Consider the following 27,210-nt stretch of genomic DNA (forward strand, 5'->3'; position numbering starts at 1 on the left):
CCCTTTTGCTAATGCAAAAGTAAAGACATGGCACCTTGGGTGATGGGTCTGAGGACAGTCTCACAGGGTCCCCAAGGGGCAAAAGGCATCAGAGTGAACCCGAGGGCTCCTAGCAGCTGACAGAGGTGAACATGACTCAGGGACTGCCCACCTTACACATGTCCTGGCTGATTCCCTGCGTCTGCCCTGTCCCGTGAGGGAGGCCCTAGGAAAGCCTATTTCAGGTGGGGGGGAAGGCAATGGGGGGAGGGTGTGCGTCACCCTGCTCCACTTCTCTTCCACAGAGAAGACCATGGGAGTGCCAGTAGTGGATGAATTGACATCATGTGGAGAAAGCAGTTCTTAGTGGGATTTCAAAAGGACCACCATTGTGCTCAAAGCCCCTCCAATCACAAACATAACTTGGGGGAATGGAGGACAAAGCCCAGGGGAGGGCATGGCTGCCTTTTGACAGACATGAATGCAACCATTCAAAGATTAGTTGTTTTCCGTACCCGAGACCCTGCATGTGCAGCCTTTACCTGCTCATGTCCCAGTCGCCATGCCTTCCTTGGTAGCAATGCCCTGGTTTTCCTTCAGTAAAGCCCTTTCTCCCAGTTCTGTGAGCACCTGGAGCTACCTCCAGTCTGGGGGTAGTCAAGGAGCTAAACCTCTCACAAGGAAAGCAACCCCTGGGCCCTTGCTACTGAGACTGAGACTTTGAGACCAGAGAATGTGGGACCTGCTTGGGCCTCTTTGTTCTATTCTTCTGCACTTTCCAGCACTTTCCAGGTCTCCCTTCCTAAGCTTAGGCAGAACTGGTCTCTATTATCTGTCATCAAAGAGCCGTGACTGATATATGACCCTTCTGTGAGGACAGAAGCTTGCTGGTGTCCTTTGTGTTTCTCAGTCACATGGCTGGCCCACATACTGGCTTGTGTGCCTGCAGTTCTTCTCAGCTGGGTCACCTGCACAGGAGCACTGACTGAGGGGCTGGACTCTGCCAGCAACCCTCTGCAGGCAGCTGGACCTACTGGGCACCTCGGCTCCACACCCCTTCTTGCCTCTCAGAAACCCCAGCTTCTCACCTCAGCTACCCTCCTGTTCCTAGCAACTGCATCAGGCTCTGGGAGCTCTGGGAGGATGACTACACTTAAAGAGAGCTTGGTCGCCTTGAATATGCCTGACTACAGGGCTGTCCCTGAGAACAAGTCCTACCCAGATGACAGAACCCAGAGCTATGAGCCCTGGAGGGGCACCCGAGTTGTGATTGTGAGGGAGCCCAGTCCCCACCCGCAGGCTGAGGAGAGCTGGTTAGGTGCCATGTGTTACCGCTTCTGCAGCACAGTGACAAACTCATTGAGCCGGTCCCGCTCCACCTCAGCAGCCTGCCAAAGGGCCTTCATTTCTGCAGCTTGTGCCTGCCAGCCTTTTTGTTCTGGGGAGTCTGAGAACCTGGGGCCAGAGTGGAGGGCAGAGGACAGAGGTAATGTGAAGTTCAAAGGCATACATATCCCCATAGAATGGCAGGGGGACTGGGAAATTCAGAGGTTCTGAGATGGCCAGAGGGGTCTGTCTATCAGGATGTGACTTCTGGGGCCTGATTCTCTGCCAGAGTTCAGTGGCGTCCCTTGGGTTTCCCTGAAGAGTCACAGGTCTTTCCTGGGAGACATGGCCTAGAGATATAAAATAAAGCCCCTTTCCTTTATAGCCACATGGCAAACCTCAAGGGAGAGTGGGCCCACTGGAGACTTGGTCTGGATCCTGAGCTGACCTGCATGAGGGGAGGGGTAAGTGACAGCAGGAACTCCAGTGGACAGTGGGTAGGACTCGGGCAGGACAAGCCACCCTTTGTCTATGAGCCCACGAGAAGAACAAAGCGTGCATTTAAGCCCTGAGTCTGATTATATCCACAAAGAAGGGGCTGGAGAGCTGAGGGGATATCAGTGACTTAGTGTGGGGGCCCACATGATGCGGGTGCTCCCCCAGTGGGTAAGAGAAGGTTGTGGACAGTGGGGCCAGGCCAGAGCCTCACGCTGATTCCCCAGCCTGGCAGTCAGGGCCAAGCTCTGGCTCTGAAGCTGTTTACTCTATCAGGTGGCCCCACCACCAGCCTCTCTGGCCTTATATAACCCTGGAGGGATGCTGGGACTTTGCCTGGCCTCAAGCTGCCATCTGCGTAATGGCCTGAGGAGGCTGAGCAAGGGAAGATGGTAAGCGTTGAGAGCTGAGGGAATCTGTACTCCTACCTGGGCGAGGTCCCATGGGGACTAGGCAGGGATGGCCTTGTGAGAGCAGATTCCACGAGTGTATGGCCCAGGCTGGTCACCGAGCTGTGTGGAGGCAAAAGGGACATCAGCAGGGGAGGAGCGGGTACTGCTGGGCCTCACAGTGGACAGGAACTGAGGGAGCCCATGGAGCAAGCCATGCGGGCCTCACAGTTTCCCATGCATTGGCTGCCCTTCCTTGCTCAACATAAAACAGAGCCCTAAGCAGTCCACATTAGTGAGTCTGTGAGACTTAGGAATAAGTGTGCTCTGAGGCTGCAAAGGGGCCATCAGCAGGTGCTTCAAGTGATGACACCCATGCTGACAGCTCCTTCTAGCCATAAAGAGCCAATAGAATAAGGGAAGGTTTGAAATAGAACAGCAGCAGGGCATCCATCTTTTTTTTTTTTTTTTTTTTTTTTCCGGAGCTGGGGACCGAACCCAGCAAGCGCTCTACCACTGAGCTAAATCCCCAACCCCACAGGGCAGCCATCTTAAAAACAGTGTGTGCACGTATGGTATGCATGCATGTGAGGTATGTGTGTGTGGTGTGTGCATGTGTATGTGGTGTGTGGTGTTTGCATGTTGTGGTATGTGTATCTGTGTGTATGTGTTGTGTGCGTGGTGTGTGTGGTGTGTGTGGTATGTATGAATGTGTATGGCGTATGTGTGTGTGTATGTGTGTGTGGTGTCTGTATGTGGTGTGTGGTATTTGCATGTTGGAGTATGTGTATCTGTGTGTATGTGTGGTGTGGTGTGTGTGCTGTGTATGAATGTGTATGGTGTTTGTGTGTGTATATGTTGTGTGTATGCAAGTGTTCAGGCAGGAGGATCAGGAGCTCAGAGTCATTTTTGGCTACATCTCAGATCTATGGCCAGCCTGGGACATTTGATCCCTGTGTGGAAACACAAAAAACCAGAGATGACTTAACCAGTACTTGAGAAACAGAGGCAGGAGTATCTCTGTGAGTTCAAGGCCAGCCAGGGTCACATTGTGAGATCCTGTCTCAAAATAAATAAAATAAACAAAACAAGATTGTGCTAGGGGCTTTCCAGAAGAGGAAGCGGGTAGTGTTTGTCTGGATAGTAGGCAAGGCCTCACAGCCCCTCCCGCCATCCTGTGCTTTCCTTACCGGGAAGAGCCGAGCCTGCCAACATGGTCGCCTGCCGAGGCTGGGGAGTTGGTTATCGGGGTCTGGTCCTCAGGGAACCTGGCATCGGTGGGGCTGGCCCCCTCACCCCCTCCTTTCCCGTGAAGATACTGCAGGGAACAGACGTGGGTTGGAGGTCAGAGCATTGGTGCAGAGGCTGGGGAAGGCCAGGGGCGCCTTGGCCAGCTCCAGCTCCAGGACTTTGAAAGAAGCCTCTCTTCAGGGTGAGTGCCAGCCTGGCAGCAAAGACACAGCTTGCATAACAAAGACATCACACAATGCCTCTGTTCAGGAGGAGGCTGCAGAATGAGACCAGTGTAGGCCAGGGCCACAGGGAGCTATGGGGACAATGCGGGCCAGTGCCCTGGAGAGGTAGGAGCGGACTCCTGTGAGGGCCCACTTTCTCAGGTAGCTCCATGCACACGGTGTGACTAGAGGTCAGTGTAGCCATCAGAGCGAACACCTGAACATCAGATGCCTGCACGGCCAGTGGCTGTGTGGAGACCGGGCTTCCCAAACTCCTCTCTCTTAGCCTCTCCCTCTCTTGGAACCAGAAGATCCTTAGCAGGAGGTTAGGCCACCATCAAAGGACAGCAGTGATTTAGCTCAGTGGTAGAGCGCTTACCTAGGAAGCGCAAGGCCCTGGGTTCGGTCCCCAGCTCCGAAAAAAAAAAAAAAAAAAAAAAAAAAAAAAGGACAGCAGTGAGTATGGCTCCTAAGAGCTTGGCCTGGACCGTCCCCAGGAATTCTGAGAAAACCGAAATGTGCCATTGCACCAGGTGAGTGGAGGAGCATGGCCCTGCTGGCTGGCAACCTTGAGGTAGAATCTGTCCTCTTTTGTGTGCAGGACAGAGTGAGGTGGTGATGCCAGGGTACTCCAGGCACTCCTCCCAGGACACTAGGACTGAAGGCTGCAAGGCGGTGTCCCCAACTGCCTGACGCCCAGACTTCTCCCTCAGCCGGTCCTGTGGCCCAGGCTGCCCTGGACACAGCAGACCAGTCAGTCAGTGACAGCCTGAGCTAGGAGAGGCCAGCAGCCCCCAAAGGAAACACAGGGCAAGGCTGTTGTAACACATCTGCTCCCTAGGATAGGTCTAAAGGGAGAGGGTTTTGCTGTCCCTGAGAGTACCCTGCAGGAGGGATCCCTAAAGGCACCCAAAATGTAAGCAGCCCTGAGCAGGCTCTCAAGTCCCACCCTGAACACAGAAGCTACTGTGGCAACCCCACAGCAGGCACCAAGGCCCTGTAGCCTGTGCCTTTTGAGGGGAGTTCGGGGGAACATGGGCACATGTATGAGGAGAGATTAGGGGGGACATGGGCACATGTGTGAGGAGAGATTAGGGGGGACATGGGCACATGTGTGAGGAGAGATTAGGGGGGACATGGGCACATGTGTGAGGAGAGATTAGGGGAACATGGGCACATGTATGAGGAGAGATTAGGGGGGACATGGGCACATGTGTGAGGAGAGATTAGGGGAACATGGGCACATGTATGAGGAGAGATTAGGGGGGACATGGGCACATGTGTGAGGAGAGATTGGGGGGACATGGGCACATGTGTGAGGAGAGATTGGGGGACATGGGCACATGTGTGAGGAGAGATTGGGGGGACATGGGCACATGTGTGAGGAGAGATTAGGGGGGACATGGGCACATGTGTAAGGAGAAATTAGCTTCGGGAGACCTAGAAGCTAAGAGAGGCACAAGACCCAGTACAGGCTTCCTGGAGGCACTCATGGCCACCTGCATCCTAAGGGGGAGGGAAGGGATGGTGTGCAGGGCCATTTGAGGGAGAGCTGACAGTAGAGGAAGGGGAACACGATGGGAAGACTCAGGAGAGAAGGCAAGAACTGGAACTTTGTGCCAGGACCTGAATGAAGTGTGGTCAGGGAGAATGCTCAAGTGAAAACATCTAGGCAGGGATTGGGAGAGGGAGACAACTGAAACCAAGAACTATGACAAACCAGATGGAAATGCTATTTTGTAAGCTAATTAAAATATAATAATAAAGAATTTTAAAAAGCTGCATGTGTGGGTAACACGGCTACCAGAGACCACAGGCCACACACGGAAACTGCAGTGCCAGGCAGGTGTCAACAGGATTGCTGTTTTCAGCACTTGCAACTAGCTGGCTACCGTAACTGTCTGTTAAGATCCTACTGATGAAGACACCACACACTTTGGTTACAGGACACAGAGAAATCACACAGCTGGGGAAAATCTCGGAGTGTCCACTCTGCTGGCTAGCTTTCATGGTGCCAGAGGGTGTGGAGGTTGCAGGAGGACAACAGTCATCAAAGGTCACACCTAGTTGTGATCCCTGTAAGGTACAACAGCAGCCTGCCAAACAAGGTGCACCCCTGGTCCAACAGCGAAGTGCTCTTGCTGGGGAGCCAATAGCTTTCTGGCTGGATCTGAGGCCTGCTCCGCAGACTGCAAGTTGTGCTGATACAGTAAACATGGGTGGAGCCAATGGCTGCGGAGGTCACAGGCCACAGGGAGGGATCTTTTGTTGCTGTTTTGCTACATAGTATCAAACTGCCTAGGAACTGTGCTATACCCATAGGTTAGTGCTGGTTTCAGCTTCTGCTTGTTTGGGTCTCTCAGTCAGTCTCTCTCTCTCTCTCTCTCTCTCTCTCTCTCTCTGTGTCTCTCTGTGTCTCTCTGTCTCTCTCTGTCTCTCTCTGTCTCTCTCTGTCTGTCTCTCTCTCTGTCTTTCTCTGTCTGTCTGTCTCTGTCTGTCTCTCTGTGTCTGTCTGTCTCTCTGTCTGTCTCTCTCTGTCTCTCTGTCTGTCTCTCTGTCTGTCTCTCTCTGTCTGTCTGTCTGTCTGTCTGTCTGTCTGTCTCTCTCTCTCTCTCTCTCTCTCACACACACACACACACAGAGAGACATGGAAGCAAGAGGAGAACCTGTGAGGAAGGAGGAGTCAGAGGGGATCAGAGGGGGATTGGAGGGTGGGAGGGGTGGGATTGGGTAATGGGGGTGTGAAAATGACCCAGATACCATGTATACATGTATGACATTGTCAAAGATTTCAAATGTTTTAATAAAAGAATGTATGGCCATCATACTGACTGCAACGTGACCACAATGGCTGGAGCGAGGACAGCTACTGCATTGGATCATCAAAATGAGGGCCACAGCTGCAGATGGGAAAGGGTGAGCTGGTAGGAGTCTGGATCCTCTTGGCCTTGGCAAAGCTGACAGGACAGGGTGACAAGAAGGGTGACAGGAAGCCAGGTGGCGTCTAAGCTGAGCGAGGCATGATCAGGTGCTTTAGACAAGGTCAGTCACACTCAGGGTGGTGTGGCGGTAGATGGCTTCAGGGAGGAAAGTGTGTGCAGACTGGAAGGAGCTGGTCCACATGGGTGATGCAGTGGCCAGTGCTGACGTGAGTGTGGGAGTGGAAGGGCAGTGTGGGCACTGACACGCTGGCCTGGGGCACCCAGCTCACCTGTACACTGAGTTGCCCAATCTCCAGCTCCAGCTGCCGCACCTTGGCCTCACGATCAGCCACCATGGCCCGCAGCTGGGCCACAAGGCTGCTGCTTCTCTGGGCCTCACTGTTGACCTTCTGGTCCAGGTGCTGCTGAGACGTGCGTCTCGATTCCTCCTGCACACTCAGGCTGCCCAGAATGTCCTGCAGCTGCTTTAGCTGGTCCTGAGGGCCAAGCCAGAGGGCAGTTAGAGGTAGGTTTGGGTTACTGAGGGCCGGGAAAGGTAGGGCCAATTGACTTTTCCCTGGAGCCATCCAACTTTGCCAAGGCCAAGAGGACTTCAGCAAGAGACCCTAGCTGTCCCTCTGAGAACCAGGAATACCTTCCCTGAGGGACCCAAGACTCAACTCTGATGCCTCCTGGCCTCTGATTCCTTCCTGGGAATTGGGGCCAAGAAGGCAGACATGGGAAAAGGTACCACAAGGCAGCTCAGTGAGTGGGTGCCTAGCTGGTGGGAAGACATGTGAAGAAAACAGAAGCCTGAACCAGTGCCTGGATCCAGTCTATCTCACAAGGAGTCTGTCAGCACCTAACTTGAGGCCTAGTCCCTTGAACATGTCCCCAGAGAGACTCTAAGGACAGAGGCTTTCTGCTTTGGGGCAAAGAGGAAAGACAGAGTGACTCGGGGCAGGAGAAGGAAGCTGTTCTTACCTCAGGAGAAAATGGAGGCTCAGCACACCTGAAGCACATAACCATCAGTGAGGTGTCCCTGCAGTCTGCTTGCTCCCTATCATACACCCTATCTCACCCACATCTCCTCAGGAGTCCCACTGCCCAGAGCACCAGTCACAGCTGTCTCCCTCAGGCACTGGTGCATCTGTATGGGCAGCATGGTTCTCCTGCCCTGCGTACCATAAGAGCGTCGATCAGCTCGTCGTCATGTCTGCCCTTCTCCACCAGGGTCACCATCTGGCTCCTGAGGGTCTTCACCTCGCTGGACAGCACCTTGTTGCGAGACCGAATGCCCTCAAACTTCTTTTTCTGCTCCTCCAGCTCTGTCTGGAGGGTGTCCCGCTCACTGGTTAATTTCTGTAATTATAAAATGAGAGCTGAGAGCCAGCCTAGGCTCATAGCCCAGGGCACCCTGAATCCCACTCTCTGGGGAGACTCGGGGTTGGGGGGGCAGTTACGAAGGGTCCAGTAGGTATCATGGAGCCAGGGCCCTGACCTCAGACAGGCCCAGATCCCCCTTTCCTGACAGGCACTTGGTAGACAGCTTTAGGGGACGGCCAGGATGGGCCAGCAGCATACCAGCCCTCTTGCTTTACAAAATGAACATCAGGAGTGGAAATGGCTCAGAGATAAAAACCTGAGTTTGATCTCTGGGACCTACTTAACATGCATGCACATGTACGCACACACACACACACACACACACACACACACACACACACACACACACACGGCACCTAACTAATGCACTGCCCATCAAACCCTTTTTAAAACCCAAATGGCTCATGTCCGCTTAACTTGTGTTTTGTTTATTGTTCCCAATAGAAACATAGTGCAGTTGGGGGCTGACAACTGGCATCTTCCCATTTGAACCCACTCAGTGAGGGACCACTAGTCCTATGATCAGGGAACCATGTCTCTCCACAGTTACAGCACTGTGGTGACTAGCTGGCACACAAGGTGCAGGAGGCTGGAGGAGGCTGGAGGAGTCTGGAGGAGGCCATGAGGCTCCTGACACCCCTGGCCTGGAGCTTGGCAGACACTCTTGAAGATGAAACCTCCCAGTGGGCAGGTATGGAAGGCCTCACTGTTGGAAGCCTTTGTCAGGTTCTGAGGGCCAGAGACAGCTCCCACTTTACCTGAGTCAGCAGTGAGGCACACCTGAAATGTTGGCCTGCCCTCTCTGTTCACAGCCTCGGGGCACTTTTTTAGGCCCCACCCTGTTCCATTATTGGGGGTGTGATGCAGGGTGAGGGTTCACCATCACTGTCAAGGTGTCTAAATTTGGGATCACCACTCCTGGGCACGTATTTTCAGAGGAGAAAAGACCCACTCTGATGGGTAGCACATCCCACTGAGTAGGTACCAGACTGAATGAAAAGGAAAAAAGGGACCCAGCCATATGCTGGCATTCATCTGTCTCAGGTTCCCATCCCCACCGCACTTTCCTTCCCCAACAAAATGGAGTACCGTCAGACAGTGAGCTGAGACCAACCCTTCCTTCCTCAAGCTAGTTTTATCTTGTGTTTTATTACAACAGGGACAATGACCAAGACACCCACATATTTTCTTTACAGGAAGTTTTACACATAGCTCCTCTCAAAACTTCCATAGTTGGACCACCTAGCACTCACTGAATGGGCTTAGGGTGAGGTCTCCATAGTTGGACCACCTAGCACTCACTGAATGGGCTTAGGGTGAGGTCCCTCCCAGGTAGCCCACGCTGATTGACAAAAAGTGAGGCCCATTCACAGAGCTGTCCCAGACCCCCGCGTCTGTGGTCTGTAAGGGACAGTCACATCCGTATGAGAACTGTGAATTTCCCATCCCTGTGTGCTGAAGCCAGTGGCTGGGCCCGCCTCACCTCCCAGCTCTCCTGCTTGTCCCTCTCCAGGCTGCGGATCCTCAGGAGGTTTTTCTCCTGTGCGGTCAGCTTCCTTGGGTCTGAATTGAGAGGAAGCTCAGAGCTCGGTGAGCCCGCAATCTTGTTCTGACGCTGGCCCAGTTGCTTCTCAAGATCTCGGACCTAAGGGCAGGAAAGATGGCTGTCCCACCAGACTACAGCCATGGGCCCTGCCACCTAGGTACCATGGAAGTCTGTACCAGGCTAAAGATGGAGCCACCCCTCCAGGGCGGGCAGTCTAGGATCATCTTAGGCAAATGGAGAAGACAAGGGGTTTAGTTTAGAAGAGATGGTTCTGGGTCAGTGAGAAAGCCCTTTCCTCATGACCGTCTATCCCCTCACAGCAAATGGGCCTGGCCTGCCTGAGGGTATAGTGCTGCCCTGAGGATTCAGCACCCAACCCCCAAGCCTGCATGCCCCCAAAGTTCACTCCAGAACAAAAAAAGGGCCTGGGAGCAGGAAGAGCCTGGGAGCTATATTTAACAAAAGCCATAGGTGATACTATTTTAAAAGGAAATATTTCTTTTTTATTATAAATATTCCCATACTAATTGTACAAACAGTGGGTTTCTCTGTGACACTTCCTTACTTCTGTAACCTTGTTTGAGCCACACCCACTCTCTTCCCCTCCCCTGGCTTTCTTCTTATTGTTTGTCTCTTTCAAGTCAATTAAAAAAATCCTCGGGCTGGAGAGATGGCTCAGCAGTTAAGAGCACTGACTGCTCTTACAGATGTCCTAAGTTCAATTCCCCAATTCCCAGCAGCCACATGGTGGCTCACAGCCATCTGTAATGGGATCCGATGCCCTCTTCTGGTGTGTCTGAGGACAGCTACAGTGTACTTATATACATAAAGTAAATAATTAGAAAAATCCTTTATGAGAAAAACATGAAATATTTGTCTCTTTGAGTGTGGTTTGTTTTACTTAACACAGTGATATCCAAGCCCTGTTCATTTCCTGCAAGTATCAGATTTTTGTTTTTATTTATGGCTAAAATACCACTGTTCATACACACATCTCTCTCCCTCCATGTGCCACCAGAGTCTGTACTTTACATACTGATGGGCACCCAGGCTGAGACCACACGGTAGACAGGAGTCTATGGGGTCCTCTGTGCTGACCCAGGCTGAGACCACACGGTAGACAGGAGTCTATGGGGTCCTCTGTGCTGACCCAGGCTGAGACCACACGGTAGACAGGAGTCTCTGGGGTCCTCTGTGCTGACCCAGGCTGAGACCACACGGTAGACAGGAGTCTATGGGGTCCTCTATGCTGACCCAGGCCCCTCTCAGAATGTACCCAGCAGGGTTAGCGCTGGGTCATACGGAAGCACTGCCTTCAGTTTTCTCAAGATCCCCATACTCATCTCCACAGTGGCCACACCATGTTAGGTTCCCAGCCATTCCTCTGTCCCTACATCCTACATCCTCACTGGCACATGCTGCTCATGACAGCAGTGGCTGGAAGAGAGGAGATCTTAGTGCGGTTTGGACTTGTACTTCCCTAATGGCTGTTAACAAGTGGCCTGCCTGGAATCCCAGCTCTGGAGACACAGAGACAGGGGAGTCCTGGAGCTCTGGGTTTAGGAGAGACACTGTCTTATGTCCACTCTGGCCTCTTCACACATGCACACACGTGCGTGCACGTAGAAATATGTACATTTGCTAACCGTTTGCATTTCTTCTCTCAAGAAGTGTATGTGGAAATAATTGTGTATTTAAGTTTTGAGCTGCTTGTTCTTTTGCTAGGGTTTCTGAGTTCTGTATATATTCTGATTGTCAATCTGCAGAGCGACAGGGTTTCTGAGTTCTGTATATATTCTGATTGTCAATCTGCAGAGTGACAGGTCAGCAGGTTCTCCTCACTGTGCAGAGCGTTCCGTTCATGGATCCTTCTAGTTTAATACGACTCAGCTCTTGCCCTGTGTGCCACCATTGGATTCTTCAGAGGTCTGTGCTCTCTTCCGAGAGCATTTCCAGGGTTTAGGCCTAACCCTGACTTCTCTGATACGTTTTGAGCTGGTTTTGGGGTGAGAGGCAGGGCTCCAGTTTTAGGCTAAGTGGGTGCACAGCATTTCCAGAACCGTGCTATATGCTAGTGGTGGCCTTTTCTCTAGTGTGTGTGGAATCCGAGGAGATCAGGCAAGTTCAAGGTGGCACAGAAGTAGGTAAGGGCATAAAAACCATATTCCTCATTCCATACTCAGCTTAACGATAGTATTGGTGGGTTTGGCAAGGCTGGTATGTGCTGGGTGCTTAACGGTGAGGAGACTTGAGTTCACATCTGTAGGGTCTCAAAGTTCTAGGGTATATTGTTTCCTTTCATGCTGGCTTCAAGGAATCCATGAACGACCCTAATTAAAACCCACCCAGGAGGGTGTAGACTTGATCCCAGGGGATGCAGGTGGCATGCTCGAGTAATCCAGAGAATCACACATCTTCCAGAAGCTTCTCAGTCTAAAGGCACAATGAGGATGGTGGTGGAAGTGGAGTGGTTAACCTGGGCTAACCTCTGTCTAGTGCCTTCTCCAGGATGGCACCATGTTGAGGAATCCCACCCCATACACATGCTGACACGATCATTCTTGCCAACAATTCTGGGGCAGGGAGGAGAATAAATGCTGTTATCCCTATTACACAGATGCAGAAATTGAGGCACAGGGAGCAATTCATGCACCAGTCCACAGGTGGTGAGGAGAGCACTGGGGTTTGAACTCAAGCCAGTCAGCTCTGGAACTGCTTCTCTTAACTACCTTTGGTGTGTGCCAAAATACTTAGAAAACAGAGACAGACCAGGCTGTTTCACTGGTTAACAAAAAGCTTCTGGTATAAAACCGGAAAAAGCACTACAGCAGTCACGCAAACTTAGAGAAACTTGGGCAAGCATGCCTGCAGGGACAGAAGTGAAACTCAGCGCTGTGGGGCTGGTGAGAGCCAGGACTTGGCATGTGAGAAGTGTTACGTAAGTGCGTGCATGTGCAGGCAATAAATAAACGAAAATCAGGCTGGGGGTGGGTGAACCCCTCCACTCTGCTGTGGGACCCACGGGCCTGCGCCAGTGCTGTCTGCTCGAGGTTCTAGTGAGGGTCAGGGTCAGGGTCAGGGTCAGGGTCAGGCTCAGGGTCAGGGTCAGGAGGAGTCTGCTGACTCACTCACCTTGCTCTGCAAAACTAGAATTTGTTGAGCCCTTCCCCTCCAGGTCCCTGGTGAGGCCAGGAGCTGCTGGATATTTACATCTTCCCCAACTTCATTGGCCAGAACCTGAAACAAAGCAAGGTGCTCGGTGTGGACAGGACAGGCCCAGGCCCTTCTTAGCCTCGCATGGCTCTCAGAGGCAGTGCTTGGGTGGGGTCCCTGATGGACACGGCTTTATCTGCCCCATGACCTTCCTCTTGCCTCAGAGTTCAGCTGTCAAAGGCCCAGCTCTGCTCTGCCTGGGGAGGCCGTGAGCCCATCATCATCCCAGCCCCTCTCGGGGACACTGCAGCACTATTGTGTCCCCGAGATCCCCTGCTCTTGACACTTGACACACTCAGCCCCCATTGCCACAGAGCTTGCATGACTTGCCTGGGATCACAGAATTCTGGGGCGCTCAGGAGGCTGCCACAGGGCCTGGTCCTCTGTGACAGCCTCTGCTGCGTGTCTCTTGTAAGCACAGAGAAGCCAACTGAGGCTGCTGTGCTTCAGGGAGACCTGGCACCGTGGCCACCAAAGCCTCATGAAGCTAATGCCCTCCGTGTGCCACCGAGCTGGCCCCAGCAGCAGGGCGCGTCTCTGACCCTCGTTTCCACAAGGAGACACTTTTGTGACTCTTGGCCCGTCTGAGCGGGTCCAGCCGGGAAGGCAGATGCCCATCCGCTATGTCACTCCACTCCCTAGAACTGGCCTCCTTTAAGGCCTCAGCACACACCGTCCCTGTTTCCTTCTAAGCTGCAGGCCACAGGCTCAGGGCAGCAGCTGGGCCAGGCAGCCTTTTGAGTCACACTGAGTGACAACCCAGCGTCTACCAGGGCACAGGGCAGTGGCTCGGGGAGGTACAGAGAAGGCTCCCAGGCTTCTCCCTCATGGGGAGAGCAGATCCCAGGATAGTGGGCAGCCCTTCCAGGAAGCCCATACCCCGACAGGGCTGACCCAGCACAAGCACCCCTGCTTTAGGAAAGAAGCCAGTGGGCCATCAGGACCTTCCTGGGACCAACCCTGGCCACACAAGAAGCCCCACACCCTGACGACGGAGGACCTTCTGGGCCACACGGAGCTCCTGCTTGGCAGACTGGATCTGGTTGCGCAGGTCACTCATCTTCAGGTTGGTGGCTGCCAGCCTGTCCTGCAGAGCTTTAACCTCTGGGGTCTCCGGCTGCTTAGGAAGGAGAGGAAGACAGTGGTCACTCGTGGCCTAGCTAATGACTGTCAGGCTCCTAGGGTACCTGTGTACGCTCCAGGCACTGGGCTAGGGCTGAAGTTCTTAGAAAGCCCAACCACCGGAGATGCACAGCAGAGGTGGGCGGGCAGCAGAGGTGGGCGGGCAGCAGAGGCGGGCGGGAGCCAAGTCTTCAGGGGCCTGGACTACCTGGCGGGCACAGGATAGGGAGCACGGGCTGACCCTGGACAGTCCAGCTGAGCTCTTTGCTCTCTGTGCTGCACATACATGTGTGGCCGCATGCATGGCTACGGCTGGAGCATCTAGAGGAGGCAGCAGGTGCCACACCTCCCAGACGCTCCTTGGGCATGGCCACTCTCTGCTTGTGCTAAAAGTACCCTCTTTCCCCTGCAGGCACACTATGGTTCCCCAACTCTGGGCCTCTTCTTCTGGATGTGGGGTTGTCAGCACAGGCTGTGACTCTGCCAACAGAGGTGGGCACTTGTGTTTGCTTGGATGGAAACAAGGCCCAGGTCCAGTCCCTGAGTGTCCCATCTCACTAGAAAGATGCATGTTGTGACTCAGTGTCTGCTTGTGTCTTCTCTCTTTAAAACTCATCTAAGCTGGGCTGGAGAGATGGCTCAGTGGTTAAGAGCACCAACTGTTCTTCCAAAGGTCCAGAGTTCAATTCCCAGCAACCACATGGTGGCTCACAACCATCTGTAATGGGATCCGATGCCCTCTTTGGGTGTGTCTGAAGACAGCTACAGTGTACTCATACAAATAAAATAAATGAATCTTTTAAAAAAATCACCTAAGCTGGGTGTGGTGGCACACTCTTTTGATCCCAGCACTTGGGAGACAGAGGCAGACAGGCAGGCAGGTCTCTGTGAGTTCCAGGCCAGCAGGGGTCACACAGAGAAGAACTGTGTTGATGATGACAATATAATGTTTAAGGCAAATGTTGGATTATTATACTGCCTGTCTCTCTGTCTCAGATATTCCTGGGACCTCCATGATCAAACTATTCAAGCTCCTTCCATCAGTGACAAAAATATCAAGTCTAGAGAAGAACAGAGCTGCCCTGAAATGCATGGGGTTGGGATGGCACAGTGGGATTAGAACCCTGGTCCTTCTGTCTTGGCCAAGTCTCCCAATCTGAGCTTCTGGTGCCAATGGTGCTATAGGTTGTCGTGGCAACAGTGAGGTTGGTTAGCAAGCCAAGTACCCATCAGGCCTTGCTGAGACCTCTGTTCCTGCCCAGTGGACCAGGGGCCTGGGCTTTTGGAAATAGGGTGGCCATCATGGGGGCTTTTGAGTTGGCTTTTATGTAGCATAGAGGAGAGGCCCAACAGACCAAGCCTAGGAAGTTCATGGAACTTGGAACAGCCTACTATAAAGCAGTAGTCATAGAAACTAGGCCTGAGCACGTGGTCCAGAGTCCTGGCTGCAGTTAACACCACCGCCAGGATAAAAAGGCAAAGATCAGTGTAAACAATATTTGCAGAATGGAGAATTCCACAAAATGCAAATAGATCTTTGAAAACTACTCATTTCCTGAGTTCTGCCCATGTGGCTGCCTGCTACCCTTGACTGCTGCTGGGCACCTGTCCTCTCTCTGCCGATGTGTAGCTTTAAATCTGCCCTGGGCCAAGGACCAGCACCCTCTCCTGGTGCTCAGCACTTCCTGTCATGAACCTCAGAGCCCTGGCAGCCCTGTTGAGGGCAGTGTATGAGCACATTAGCACCCCTGCCACTGTGACCCAGAGCCAGGCTGTGACACCCACTCCCAGCTGCAGCTCCTCATCCGCACACCGAGGCACTTAACGGGAGGTGTACCAAGGGCACTGTAGGGCAGGTTCTGGGGCAGGGGCAAGGCCCCTTGACTTGAGTGGGTAGCTGACAGGAACTAAAGCCATATGGCATTCTGGAGATACCTAGCAGCTAGGCCCATTCTCCCTCCCAGCCACCATGGCTTTGGGGAGGTGGGGCTATGTGCCAGCCTGGCCCCCACTGCAGGCTGTTTCCTTTGAAGGGCAGGTACAGAGCCCTGGGAACAGCATTGCTGACTGCTCACAGCACAGCCTCCTGAAGCCTCTTGCCTTCCCTGCACTCTGGACTGTGCTTCAGAGGAGACTGGGGCCAGACTCTAGAGTGAGCTGCCCCTCAGGGTCCAATGATGCAGACAAGGTTTTGTCCTGTCTCTGAGCAGACGATACCTGGGAAAAGACCTGGTGTGGCTAAGATGAGACCTGTAGCCTGGCACACTCTTCTAACAGAGACCCCTGCTCTTGTAGCTGGTTACAGAATGCATCTGAGACTCCTGCTGCAGTGACCCAAGAGTCCCTCCCTGGCCGCTCCATGGACCCTGATCTATGTTGGCTCATGTCCTTTTCCTGTCTGTGAGCTCTGGGCTCAAACCAATGCTATGCAGCTGCCACTCGGGGGGCCAACTGTGCAGAACGTCCGGGCTCCTCTGGGCTCAAACCAATGCTATGCAGCTGCCACTCGGGGGCCAACTGTGCAGAACGTCCGGGCTCCTCTGGGCTCAAACCAATGCTATGCAGCTGCCACTCGGGGGCCAACTGTGCAGAACGTCCCGGCTCCTCTGGGCTCAAACCAATGCTATGCAGCTGCCACTCGGGGGGCCAACTGTGCAGAACGTCCGGGCTCCTCTGGGCTCAAACCAATGCTATGCAGCTGCCACTCGGGGGGCCAACTGTGCAGAACGTCTGGGCTCCTCTGGGCTCAAACCAATGCTATGCAGCTGCCACTCGGGGGGCCAACTGTGCAGAACGTCCGGGCTCCCCAGCTTCTGTGCCTTGAAGGGCCTGTTCCTCCTGCTAGGCCATCACCACCTCTGCCCCAGAGCAAGGATAGCCAGCCCTATACCAGCTTCTCAGTGCAGGGTGAGCTCCTGTTGCCAGCTCAGGCTAGCCCGTTTCTGAAGGCCCATCACACTCTCCTGTACATGGCTACTCCTTTTCCCCTTAGAATCATCTTTGGACCAAGGTTATGAATCCCTGGGTGACAAGGCACAGAGTCCTATCAGGCTAACAAGGGACCCAACAGTTTCTCACCCAGTGTAGCTCAAGTCAAGGGATGTCACTGGTCTGGATAAATCAAGGACATCTTGGCAGTGCTCCTCTCCAAAAAGGGTCGTGAAGAACATTGCCCACTAAGAACACTGCCTCCTAGCAAGAAGTCTGGTTCATACACTCATTCCTGCATCCCAAGAGGCCACCACTGCACACACAGGATGGAAGTCCTCCTAAGATCAGCAAGCAGTGGCCTGATCCTGAGGCATGGGCGAGAGGCAACATGGAGAGGGAGGAGCACTGAGCTGGGGTTTTGGGGCTTGGCTGCCTGTCACAGTTGGTCTGGCTTCCTGAGAGCCCTGCCTGGAGTGTCTGCTGAGACTGCAGACTGGTGCAAATTAGCCCGACTTGGGCTCTACGTCTCTGGCAGCCCATCTAAGGCTGCTTACCTTCCTCTCATAGCTTCTTGCTCTTACATTCACACTGCTGACATTTTGTGGCATGTTCACTAGCTACAAAACAAGGTCTGAGGAACAGATCTGTAAGGCTGCAGTGCTACACAGGGGCCCCAACACTGCAGCCTTGTAAAGAACCGAGCTCTCAGGAGACTGGGAGATGGCTCTATCACTACAGTGCAAGTGTGAGGGTCTGAGTTCAGTCCCTAGTACATGTGAACAGCTGGCATGATGCCAAGGGCCTGTAATGCCAATGTTGGGGAGGCAGGGACAGAAGATCCAGTCTAATCCAGCTAAACATCTCAACCAGCCAGCCTGTACTAAGTGGTGAGCTTGGGACCAAAGAGAAACCCTGTCTCAAAGGAGTGGATGGTGTTCCTGATGACCCATGAGATTGTCCTCTGGCTTCTCCATGTACGAATGCACAGGTGCACATCTCACATGCATGTACACACACACACACACACACACACACACACACACACACACACACACACACACACGGATTAAAGGGAAAAGAACTGCTCTGGGCAGTCAGGAGCAAGCCTATCTCCAGAGTAAGAGGAGTGGGCTTCGCCCTGTGAGGAAACTATAGCAGAGATGACCAGCCTGAGAGCCGGCATCTAAGTGGACCAGCCTTTCCTCCTGGTCTGTGTTCCCAGGCCTCTAGCTCTACAGTCCTCTCATTCCCATGGAAAGTGGCTCAGATCTGGGCCTTCCCTAGCCTCTGCCAGGAAATTGGGCACAGGGCACAGACAGGGGCAGTTCCCTGGGGGCTGCTCTGAGGCCACAATGGCAGAGAAGAGCCCTTGGCTAAGGAATGGTGGCAGAATATCTGGGAGCACCCTGGGGAAGGGAGGCTTAGGTCATGGCTACCTCACAGACTTAGCATAAAGGAGAATACATACCACGGCTTTGTCCCCCGTCTGGGTCTTCAGGGGTTTAGTGCCTGCATCAGTGGCCCCCTTGGCTGGTGGCTTGGCTGATGCCATCTGTAGCTAAAAAGCAAACATGGTACTAACACTTGCTCTCCTCAGCAGCTGCACAGCCAGCTGAAGCTCTCACCTGTTGGGTGAGATGTGGGGCCACCTGTCCTGGTGGGGCCACCTGTCCTGGTGTCCGAGGTCTTGGCTCACATGTGGACCACTAAGGAATGCTCCTCTCCAACCTACTTGTGACAGGAGAGGTTTGACTGATAATCAGCCCTATTTCCTAGCCACCCCAGAAGGGCAGCCCAAAGATCTGCTAAGACCTTAATAAATAACCACAGGTCAGCCATACTCTCTAGGGTGGTTTGAATGAAAATGGCCCCATAGACTCTTAGGAAATGGCACCATTGGGAGGTGCATTCTTGTGTGTTACTGCGGGGGAGCTTTGAGGTTTCTGAAGCTCTCTTCTTGTCGTCTGTGAATCCAGTGGTAGATTCTACATGGTACCTCTACAGCACCATGCCTGCCTGCGTGCCACGCTTCCTGCCATGACAATTGTCTCAGTCAGGGTCCTATTGTTGTGAAGAGACCCCTCTTATAAAGGAAAACATTCAAGTGGGGCTGGCTATTGATTCACTTGGTAAATGCCTGCACGTGGTCGGCACACACAAGCCCCTAGACTGGCATTCCAATATAGTCTCTGCAAGAAGCATGGGGCTCAGGCAGACATGGTGCTGGAGAAGGAAGGGAGAGTTCTATGTCTTGATCCACAGGCAGCAGAAGGAGACTGTACCACACTGGGCATAGCTTGAGCATCTGCGACCTTAAATCCTGCCTCCAACAAGGCCACACCTAATAGTGCCACTCCCTATGAGCAAAACATTCATACACAGGAATCCATGGGGGCCAAACCTATCCAAACCACCATGATGATAATGGACCAGGCCTCAGAACTATACGTCAGCTCCAATTAAATGTTTCCCTTTATAAGAGTTGCCATGATCATGGTGTCTCTTCATAGCAATAAAACTCAAATTAAGACACTCTCTCAGCCTAGGAGGAAGAGAATAAAGGAACTGTGGACTGTGGGTTACAGGCGAGACAGAGGGTGGCTACCACACAGCCACAGCCTTGTAATGGAGCTTGCTGTAGGCAGCCAACCTTTAGTGACTTTGCGATTGTTCTTCATACATGGTGGTCACACCGACTTGGGGCATGGCCCCCTCTCACATCCCCAACATTGTCTCATTCAGGTTTTGGCCATACTGATCTCCTGTGCTTTCTGTCCATTCAGCACTATGAGCCTCTAGGCCCTCTGCATGGATGCTGCTCTTACAGTCTCTGGCTAGGCCTGATGGGCAAGCCCCTTGAAGCAGCTCCTGGCCCTGCTGCCTGTCATGGTGCTGCTCCTCTTCCTTTGCCCTGGCTGTGCTGTGCCACTCTCCCATGTGGCTCCATCTCCCAGGAGTGGAACCACTCAAGCCTACTCTACTCCCTCCAGTGAGTAGCACATGAGCTAATTCTCCAGAAACATCACAGAATGAATACTCTTCCTTGGTGCCAGCAGGGAGGACCAGGGTGGATCCTGCAGGGCCTCAGGACTAGACTTCAGACTCGGTAAAGACTGCAAAGCCTCCCTCCAGCCTGGAGAGCCATTCCAACTCTTCAGGAACCAGAACCACAGGGCTGTAGTCATGGTGCCGAATGGGCAGAAGGCACAGGAGACCAGTACAGCCAAAACCTGAATGGGATCATGTCAGAGATGTGAGTGGGGGGACCATGCCCCAAATCAATATGTCACTGCTCCTGGCCGTGGCCTCGGCTGAACAGGGGTTCCTGGGAGCCGACTGGACACATTTATCTAGGGTTTTCTACATGCCGGGCTCTGTTCTGCATAGTGAAGCACTACATCTCTCAATTCTCAGGAAGCCTGGCAGCAGGGCCACCCCTGTGGCCACCTGATGGGTGGGGAACCTGATAGGTGTGGGGCATGTGAACAGTCGCAGATCTCAGGGTGAGGCTCCGTGTCTGTCCCCTTAACCACACCATGCCAGGCTTCCTCTTGACAGCCAGTGTCCCCAGCTGCCTGACATGCTCCCTCTGGAGTCCTGCCCAGGAAGAGCAGCCCAGGCCCTTACTTCGTGCTCCAGCTCCTGGATGCGATTGGTCAGCTGCTTTATCCTGACCTTTGCACTCTCTGACTCTGCCATCAGACCCCGGTTCTTTTTGGACAGCTCAACGATTTTGGTGGCAACTAGGTCTCCAGCCATCCCAGTCGCCCCTAAAATGAAAGAAATTGCAAGGCCCATTAAAAATACAACCTGCACCGCAAATCTGCATGGTTCTCAGAGAACCAGCCGGTCCCAGGCAAACTGTAAGATTGGAAGGCAGCTAGGTGCAGTGCCTGTAATCCCAAGCCAGGAGCTGGAGGCAGGGGGATTGGAAGTCCCAGGCCATTCTCAGCTACATAGGGATCCTAAAAAAAAAAGCAGATACCAGAGTCTTAGTTCCACAGAGAGTGGCCATGAACATTAATGAGCAGGGTATAGTCCCCTGACCTTTCTGTATCTGCCTGGTACCAGCTTTGGCTGGTACAGATAGTGCAGGTAGACACAGTCCAACTGGTTTCTTGCTTATGCCATCTCACAAGAATCTCCAGCCAAGGCCGGCTGGCTGGTTCTTAAAGAGGGACACGGAACAAAATTGAGGCACCCTAGCCAAACCCCAAAGAAGGTCCAGATGTGTGCTGTGTATGCACATGCACATGCAGATGTATGCTGTATGAATGTGCACATTGTATGCTGTATGTGTGTGCACATGCAGATAGGTTCAGGTGTGTGGGGAAATCAGAGTCAACCGTGGGTGTTGTTCCTCCAGGTGTTGTTCACCTCTTTGTTTTTGAGACCCAGTCTCTCCTGGCCTAGACCAGAAGCTGTACTATCTGGCCAGGAAGCCCCATCTCCACCTGTGTCCCCAGCATGGTGTTACAAGTGCCACCACTCCTGGCTTTTCAAAAACATGATACTTGGAAGCAAACTCTGGTCTTTTTTTTTTTTTTCCTATTCTTTTTTTCAGAGCTGGGGACCGAACCCAGGGCCGCAAGAACTCTACCACTGAGCCAAATCCCCAACCCCGCAAACTCTGGTCTTTATGCTTGCAAGGTCAGGGTGCTAGCTCCCTACCCAGTGAATAAATTCTTAGTGCTCAATATCGCCGAGATCACACAGTTGGATGTTACACAGAGCTATGGTAACACATGACCAAGATGAATACATTCGTTCAGTGGTGGTGATTCAGTAGGAAACAAAATAGTTTCCCAGAGAGCTCATTCTCCAGCAGAATCGACAGGCAATAAGAAGAGTTAGGTGAGCATATACTATCTGCGAGGTTACATGTGCTAGGAAATTAAGAGGGGTAGCTGTGGCAGGTGAGCATACTTTAGACAGGGAGGGGCCTCCGAGAGAAGAGGAAGTGTGAACAGTGGCCCAGGTTAATAAAAGAGAAAGATCCAGTCGAGAGGCAGTGTGCTGAGAGCTGGAAAGGGGGCTCTCGACATAGGATACAGCCCATGGGAAGCTGGGGGTGGGGAGGTCCACGGGTGGTCAGAGGAACCTGCAGGAGGCCAAATGGCTGGAGGGTACAGGCAGTGGGCCGGGGGAGGAGGTGTGTGCAGGGAGCAGGTGTGTGCAGGGAGGAGGTATGTGAAGGGGAGATGAGTGCAAGCTGGAGCCCCATGGTGAACAGAAAGAGCGGTGTAGCCTGGCCTCTCTGTGCTGTGCCCAGGATCAGCATGAGCTTGGCTGGGAGGGATCTCAGAAGGCCGAGGCAGGCAGATCTCTGAGTTGAAGGCCAGCCTGGTCTACATAGTGAGTTCTAGGATAGCCAGGGCTACACAGTGAAACCCTGTCTTGAAGGAGGAGGAGGAAGAGGAAGAAGAAGAGGGGGAGGAGGAGAAGGAGGGGGAAGAGAGCAACAACTAAAAAGAGAAGTCACTTCCCTTCAAGTCTCACACCACTGAAGGAGACCACTGCACTGGAAAGGGCTCCAGCAGTTAAAGAAGCTCCATTTGAGCTGAGTTTTGGAGTCGGATGTGGTGTGAACATCCTGCTCCATGTTCTCATGGAGCACACTTCTCAAATCAATGTGTGGAGAAGGAGGTTTCTAGAAAGAAACAATCGCTAACACACAGAAAGAAAACATGAGTGACCCAGAGACTATCTTCCCGGAGCAAATTACCTCTCAGGACTCAAAAGCAACAAAAACCCACAATTAGCCAACAGAAGACTGTCCAAGGAAGCCCAAGGAGCAGGGAGAACCAGTGAGAACTACAACACTTTTTCCCACCTTCCCCAGTCCTTCCCAGGACAGCCTCAGTCCTGGAGCGACAACCCTAGGGATAAACAGGGCAGCAGAGTAGACAAGCAGACAGGCCAGCGTCTGAAAACAGTTTTTATAGCACACAGATCAGCTACAAAGCCTCCGCGCTGCCCCTGAGCTCTTCCTGCTGGCAGACTGCACTTAATGTGTGGTGCACGTCTGCAATCCCTGCACTAGGAAGGTAGACACAGAAGGAGCAAGAATTCGAGGTCTGATTTTAGGTACACAGAAAAATAGAGTACCCTGTGCTATGTGAGATCTTGTCTGGAAAAAAGGAATAAACCCACAGAACTGTAATATACGAGCAGGACATGAAGGGACCTAGATGGTGCTAAAGTTTCTGCAGCCTTCAGCAAGTGAGTCTAACTGGAATATGTGCTATGCTTAGCATAAATTAAGCAAGAAATGGCACTGTGTTTGGCGGGAAGCTGGGGATGCAAACAGGGAGGAAGCTGAGAAAGGATTCCAAGTTCTAGAACAGCCTGAGCGACAGAGATGTGAAGGGAAGAGAAGGGGAAGGGAGGGGGACAGGAAAAAATAAAGGGAGAAGGAAGGGAGAAAACTCAGAAAACAAGGACCAGCCAGACCAAGGGCTGAATGGCAACTTCACCATGGGGAGCAGAGCTAAGTAGTCCCAGAAGCAGCACACACAGAGCTGTGTGCACATGTGTGTACACTGGCAGAACAACAGTACAGGCTGGGCAGGAGGAACAATCCCAAGCCCAGCCTACCCACCCTTCCTGTTGGTGGAGATGGATCCCCTGACTTAACCAACACACCCCAGCCCCCTACTAAGCCCCTGAGTAGCAGGAAGCAAAGTTGAGTGTCTGTCCTCACAATCGAAAGCCTTGTCTTCCTGTGTTTTCTGTTTTGGAAAGAAAAAAGTGAAGAAGAGAGGGAGTCTGTACATCCAGCTACTCATGGACTTTAGGATGATGAAGTCCTCCTGATGGGACTATTGCTAGACCTGTTTAGGGACACAGGCAGGGAGGGGCTCTGGAAAGAGCAGGGCAGCCCCTCTGCTCCCCCTGGTGGATGGCACCGGTTCTCTGTTTATATCCACCTGGTGGGGGTAAACTGTGGTCTACAGGAGCACAGTACCATCAGGGTCACAGTCCCCACCAATTTACAAGCTAAGGTCAGAGGCATCACTGCACAGCCTGTGCCTAGCCCACACCCACACCCACAGGCCAAGGTTACCCCAAGACCTGCAGAATCAGAGTCTTTCTCACACCCCTGGTGCTGAATTCTCTAACAGACTAAAAGTGCAGCCCAGACCTGCAGGGCCAGGGTCAGCATAGCAGCTGCTGAGGGTGTCTGGGTCCTAAGAACGTCTCACAGAGGGGCCAACGTCCCTTCTGCAGCACACAGCAGATGTGCGTAGCGTCTAAGCCAAGCACCAAGGAGAGAGACCCCATGGGCTACTGTGAGCACAACTGACCCTGGCACAGTTCTCTGGAGTTAAAGGACAACTGGGCCCACTTGTCTGGACTCCTCAGCTATGGTGGAGTTACCTGTGAAGGCAAATCTGTCCTCTTCGATTTTCTTCTTGAGGTGTTTGATCTCAAAGTCCCTCTCCTTCAGCAGCTTATACAGTCGCCCGTTCTCATCGACTGTCTCCCGGAGCTCACTACGAAGCTGCTGGACTTCATCTTCCAGCACCCTGCAAGGGAAAGGAAAGGCAGCCCGACTGCTCCTCACAGGCAGTCAGAGCCCCGGTCTCCGCTGCTGGCTTACACTTGTAGTATCAGGGTTGGGCACTAGGGGGCACTAAGAAGTTGTCTGTACAAAATAAGACCAAAACTATGAGAGAAGAGAGATTTGAACGCGCTGTTCTCAGAGTGAGTGAGTGAGTGTGGATGAACTATGTAAGGCTCAGACACCGTTGCTTATTTCTTCACATGGGTCATATAAAAACCCTCGTGTGTGTGTCCACGTGACAAGTGTGTTTGTGTGTGTGTGTGTGTGTGTGTGGAGCTGAGAGAACACCCGTGGAGGTTACGCTCAGGAATGCCATCTACACTCTTTGGGACAGAGTGTCTCACTAGCCTAGAAGCCAAGTTCACCTAAAGCATGGATGGACACCAGCCTCCATTTTAAATTAAGATTTAGAATTTCTATATGCCCTTGTAGGATAACATGTCCGTGTATGTACATGTGTGTATGAATATATGTCATGTGAGTCTGTTCATGTGTGAAGACACCAATTATGCTAGGCTGGGTGGTCAGATGGCCCAAGGATCTGCCTGTCTCCATCTTTACAACAGCACATGACCATGCCCAGCATTTTTACATGGGTTCTGGGGACTGAGTCTGTCTTTGTGTTTACAAGCAGGTACTTTAGGGACTGAACACCCCAACCTTCTCCCCCTCACTCATTTTAAGCCCTCAAGGACTGCAGGCCACAAAGCAACCTCCAAATCCAGTACAGACCTTGCTCTCTAATGGCAAACAAACAAGATTAAAAAGAATCTCAAAGAACAGAGAAAAAGAAAAAGGATATAAGAATGAAATCTGGAACTGAAAGAAAACCTAAAACCATGTGTTAGTTAAGAAGAAATACTGCGGAGAAGTTAGAATGGACTTGCCACAGAAGCTTCACCCAGCTTCAGAGATACACGAGAGCTCAGGCCACACAATCCTCAGATCACACGCATGCACATGCTTACACACACATGCACACACACATGGTACACAGATGTACATGCTTTATATGCTATCAGTCATCCTGTGACGCTTTTTCAGAACTACAAAGCACCCTGATGGGCCTGGGATTGCTCCTGTGTCAGGCACAAGGCAAGGTTTGGATATAAAATGTCCCTTACAGCCTCAAGTGTCTGAAGCAGAGATTATGAACTTTGGGACACAGAGCAGGGTTTCGAGTCTTAGCTGGGCCTGTGGCTGGTGTCTGGCTCTCAGCTTTGTACCTTAGCCAGCTCACTCATAGCCTGGAGCTCTTCCCAGTGCTATCCTGACACAATGGCCACACACTGCGTACCCTCAACTGTGAGCTCAGTGAATCCTGATGTTTCAGGCCCGGTACATGATCAGAGCCATGGGCAAGTGACACAGCCCAGAACAGGCCCCGGAGGCAGCTAAGCCAGCACTTTATGGGTGACAGCAATTGTAGGTAAGGACCAGTGTGAACTCCGCTGTGCCTCACTTTACTCCACCAGAGGCCCAAGCAGCCTGCCAGCTCCACTGTGATTTGGGGCCCACTTTAGAGAGGTCTAGATTAAGCTGAGGTTAATATTTAAGAGCCATGGGACTTTGTAATTATCGAGAAAGCTTTTTTTTTTTCAATTGACATTTTACAATAGGTCATTTGGAAAACTGAGAAATTGAACTTGAATCCAGCAAAAATATTCCGGGCAAAGCCAAAAGCTAAGAGACAACTCATCAATGGCTGTGGTTTTTGGGACAAGGCTAGCATGAGGTACCGCATCGGCCTACACAAGTCCGTGTGCTCCTGTTATACTGTCAAGTCCAGAGCACTGAGAAAATTATAGATATCTTTAAACCTTCATACCAATGACTTAAAAAAAAAGTAAGAAATCTGCAGAGCTTCAGAACAGGGTGACATGTATGTGCTGATATCTCTCAGGATGTGTGTGTGTGGGGGGGGGGGGGACGGCAGAGGTGAAAGCCCTGGGCAGAACCAGAAGGATCTACAAACAATCAAGTCCATCCCAGCCCTTAGAAACACAGGTCTAGGCAAAGTAAGAGAGAATCCAGACTAACCACAGCTTGGTGAGTTTACAGTCTTTCTGTCTAGCTTTAAATGCTCTGCCTAGCAGCTCTCACCCAGAAAGCACAGCTCTGTCAGCTACAAGAGGCCTCAGACATGTGTATCAAACTCACTCTGAACTTACAAACACTTGCCCAGGTGAACCAGCTGACTACACCTGCCCTCTCCACTGCACCCCTGCCCTCTCCACTGTACCCCTGCCCTCTCCACTGCACCCCTGCCCTCCCCACCAGCCTGCAGTGTGGCTGAAGGGTCCTTACCTCTTCTCAAAGATGTTTTTTAGGTTCTGCTCCTCTGTGTCGAGGAGGCTGAGGCCATCCGGAATCACCATGAGCCCTTCTTGGTCATCAGCTTTGCTTTGACAGCTCAGCTCTTTCTCTCTCTTTCTCTCCATCTGCTTCTGTAACCGTCGGTGCTGCAGCTCCTGCATGGCCTTGAACTGGAGTCGCAGAGTGTCTGCAGAGCTTTCATCAGCCGCCATCTTGCCCTGAGAACAGAGAAGCCAGAGCAGGGCTATACAACTAGCACATGGCAGGATGCTGGCCCAGAGGCTGAGGTTCTCTACTGAGCCACCAGTGAGTCTAAGAAGACACTCGCTCAGACTCCCTCGCCTAAAGCAGGGCCGAGCAGACTCCCCACTGCAGGTGGCAGCTGGAGGCTCACTTGCTCTGACTCATTTGCCTGGCCCTCTGTCAGCAGCTTTCCATTCTGGCTGCACTGAATGCACTGGCATCTCCCGGGACCTGTCAAAGCTGAAGCTCTCTGGGCTCATCCCAGACCAGCTAGATCCTGATCTGGACATTGGCTCCCACTGTCATTTCTCCTTCACAGTTG

General features: G+C 52.5%; 1 protein-coding gene across 9 annotated transcripts in view; it reads right to left on the bottom strand.

The window, feature by feature from the left end:
- Ccdc13 (coiled-coil domain containing 13) overlaps positions 1–27,210 on the bottom strand; it is a 55,862-nt gene that overhangs the window by 9,714 nt on the left and 18,938 nt on the right. For 3 of the 9 annotated variants that reach the window (XM_039082751.2, XM_039082753.2, XM_039082755.2), the window contains 12 exons: positions 26,637–26,863; positions 24,143–24,291; positions 20,390–20,532; positions 18,231–18,320; positions 13,710–13,829; positions 12,629–12,733; positions 9,434–9,595; positions 7,750–7,926; positions 6,855–7,061; positions 3,380–3,507; positions 2,229–2,312; positions 1,312–1,434 (listed from right to left, as the gene is read on the bottom strand). In XM_039082751.2, coding sequence (XP_038938679.1) covers positions 1,312–1,434; positions 2,229–2,312; positions 3,380–3,507; positions 6,855–7,061; positions 7,750–7,926; positions 9,434–9,595; positions 12,629–12,733; positions 13,710–13,829; positions 18,231–18,320; positions 20,390–20,532; positions 24,143–24,291; positions 26,637–26,857 — 1,709 coding nt within the window. In that variant the 5' untranslated portion in view covers positions 26,858–26,863. Of the gene's footprint in view, positions 1–1,311; positions 1,435–2,228; positions 2,313–3,379; positions 3,508–6,417; positions 6,601–6,854; positions 7,062–7,749; positions 7,927–9,433; positions 9,596–12,628; positions 12,734–13,709; positions 13,830–18,230; positions 18,321–20,389; positions 20,533–24,142; positions 24,292–26,636; positions 26,864–27,210 lie in introns of those variants that run through there. The other 6 variants (XM_039082754.2, XM_063266488.1, XM_063266490.1 and 3 more) reach the window with 4 other exon arrangements.

Source organism: Rattus norvegicus, chromosome 8 (assembly GCF_036323735.1).
Source record: "Rattus norvegicus strain BN/NHsdMcwi chromosome 8, GRCr8, whole genome shotgun sequence".
In the NCBI taxonomy this organism is placed as follows: Eukaryota; Metazoa; Chordata; class Mammalia; order Rodentia; family Muridae; genus Rattus; species Rattus norvegicus.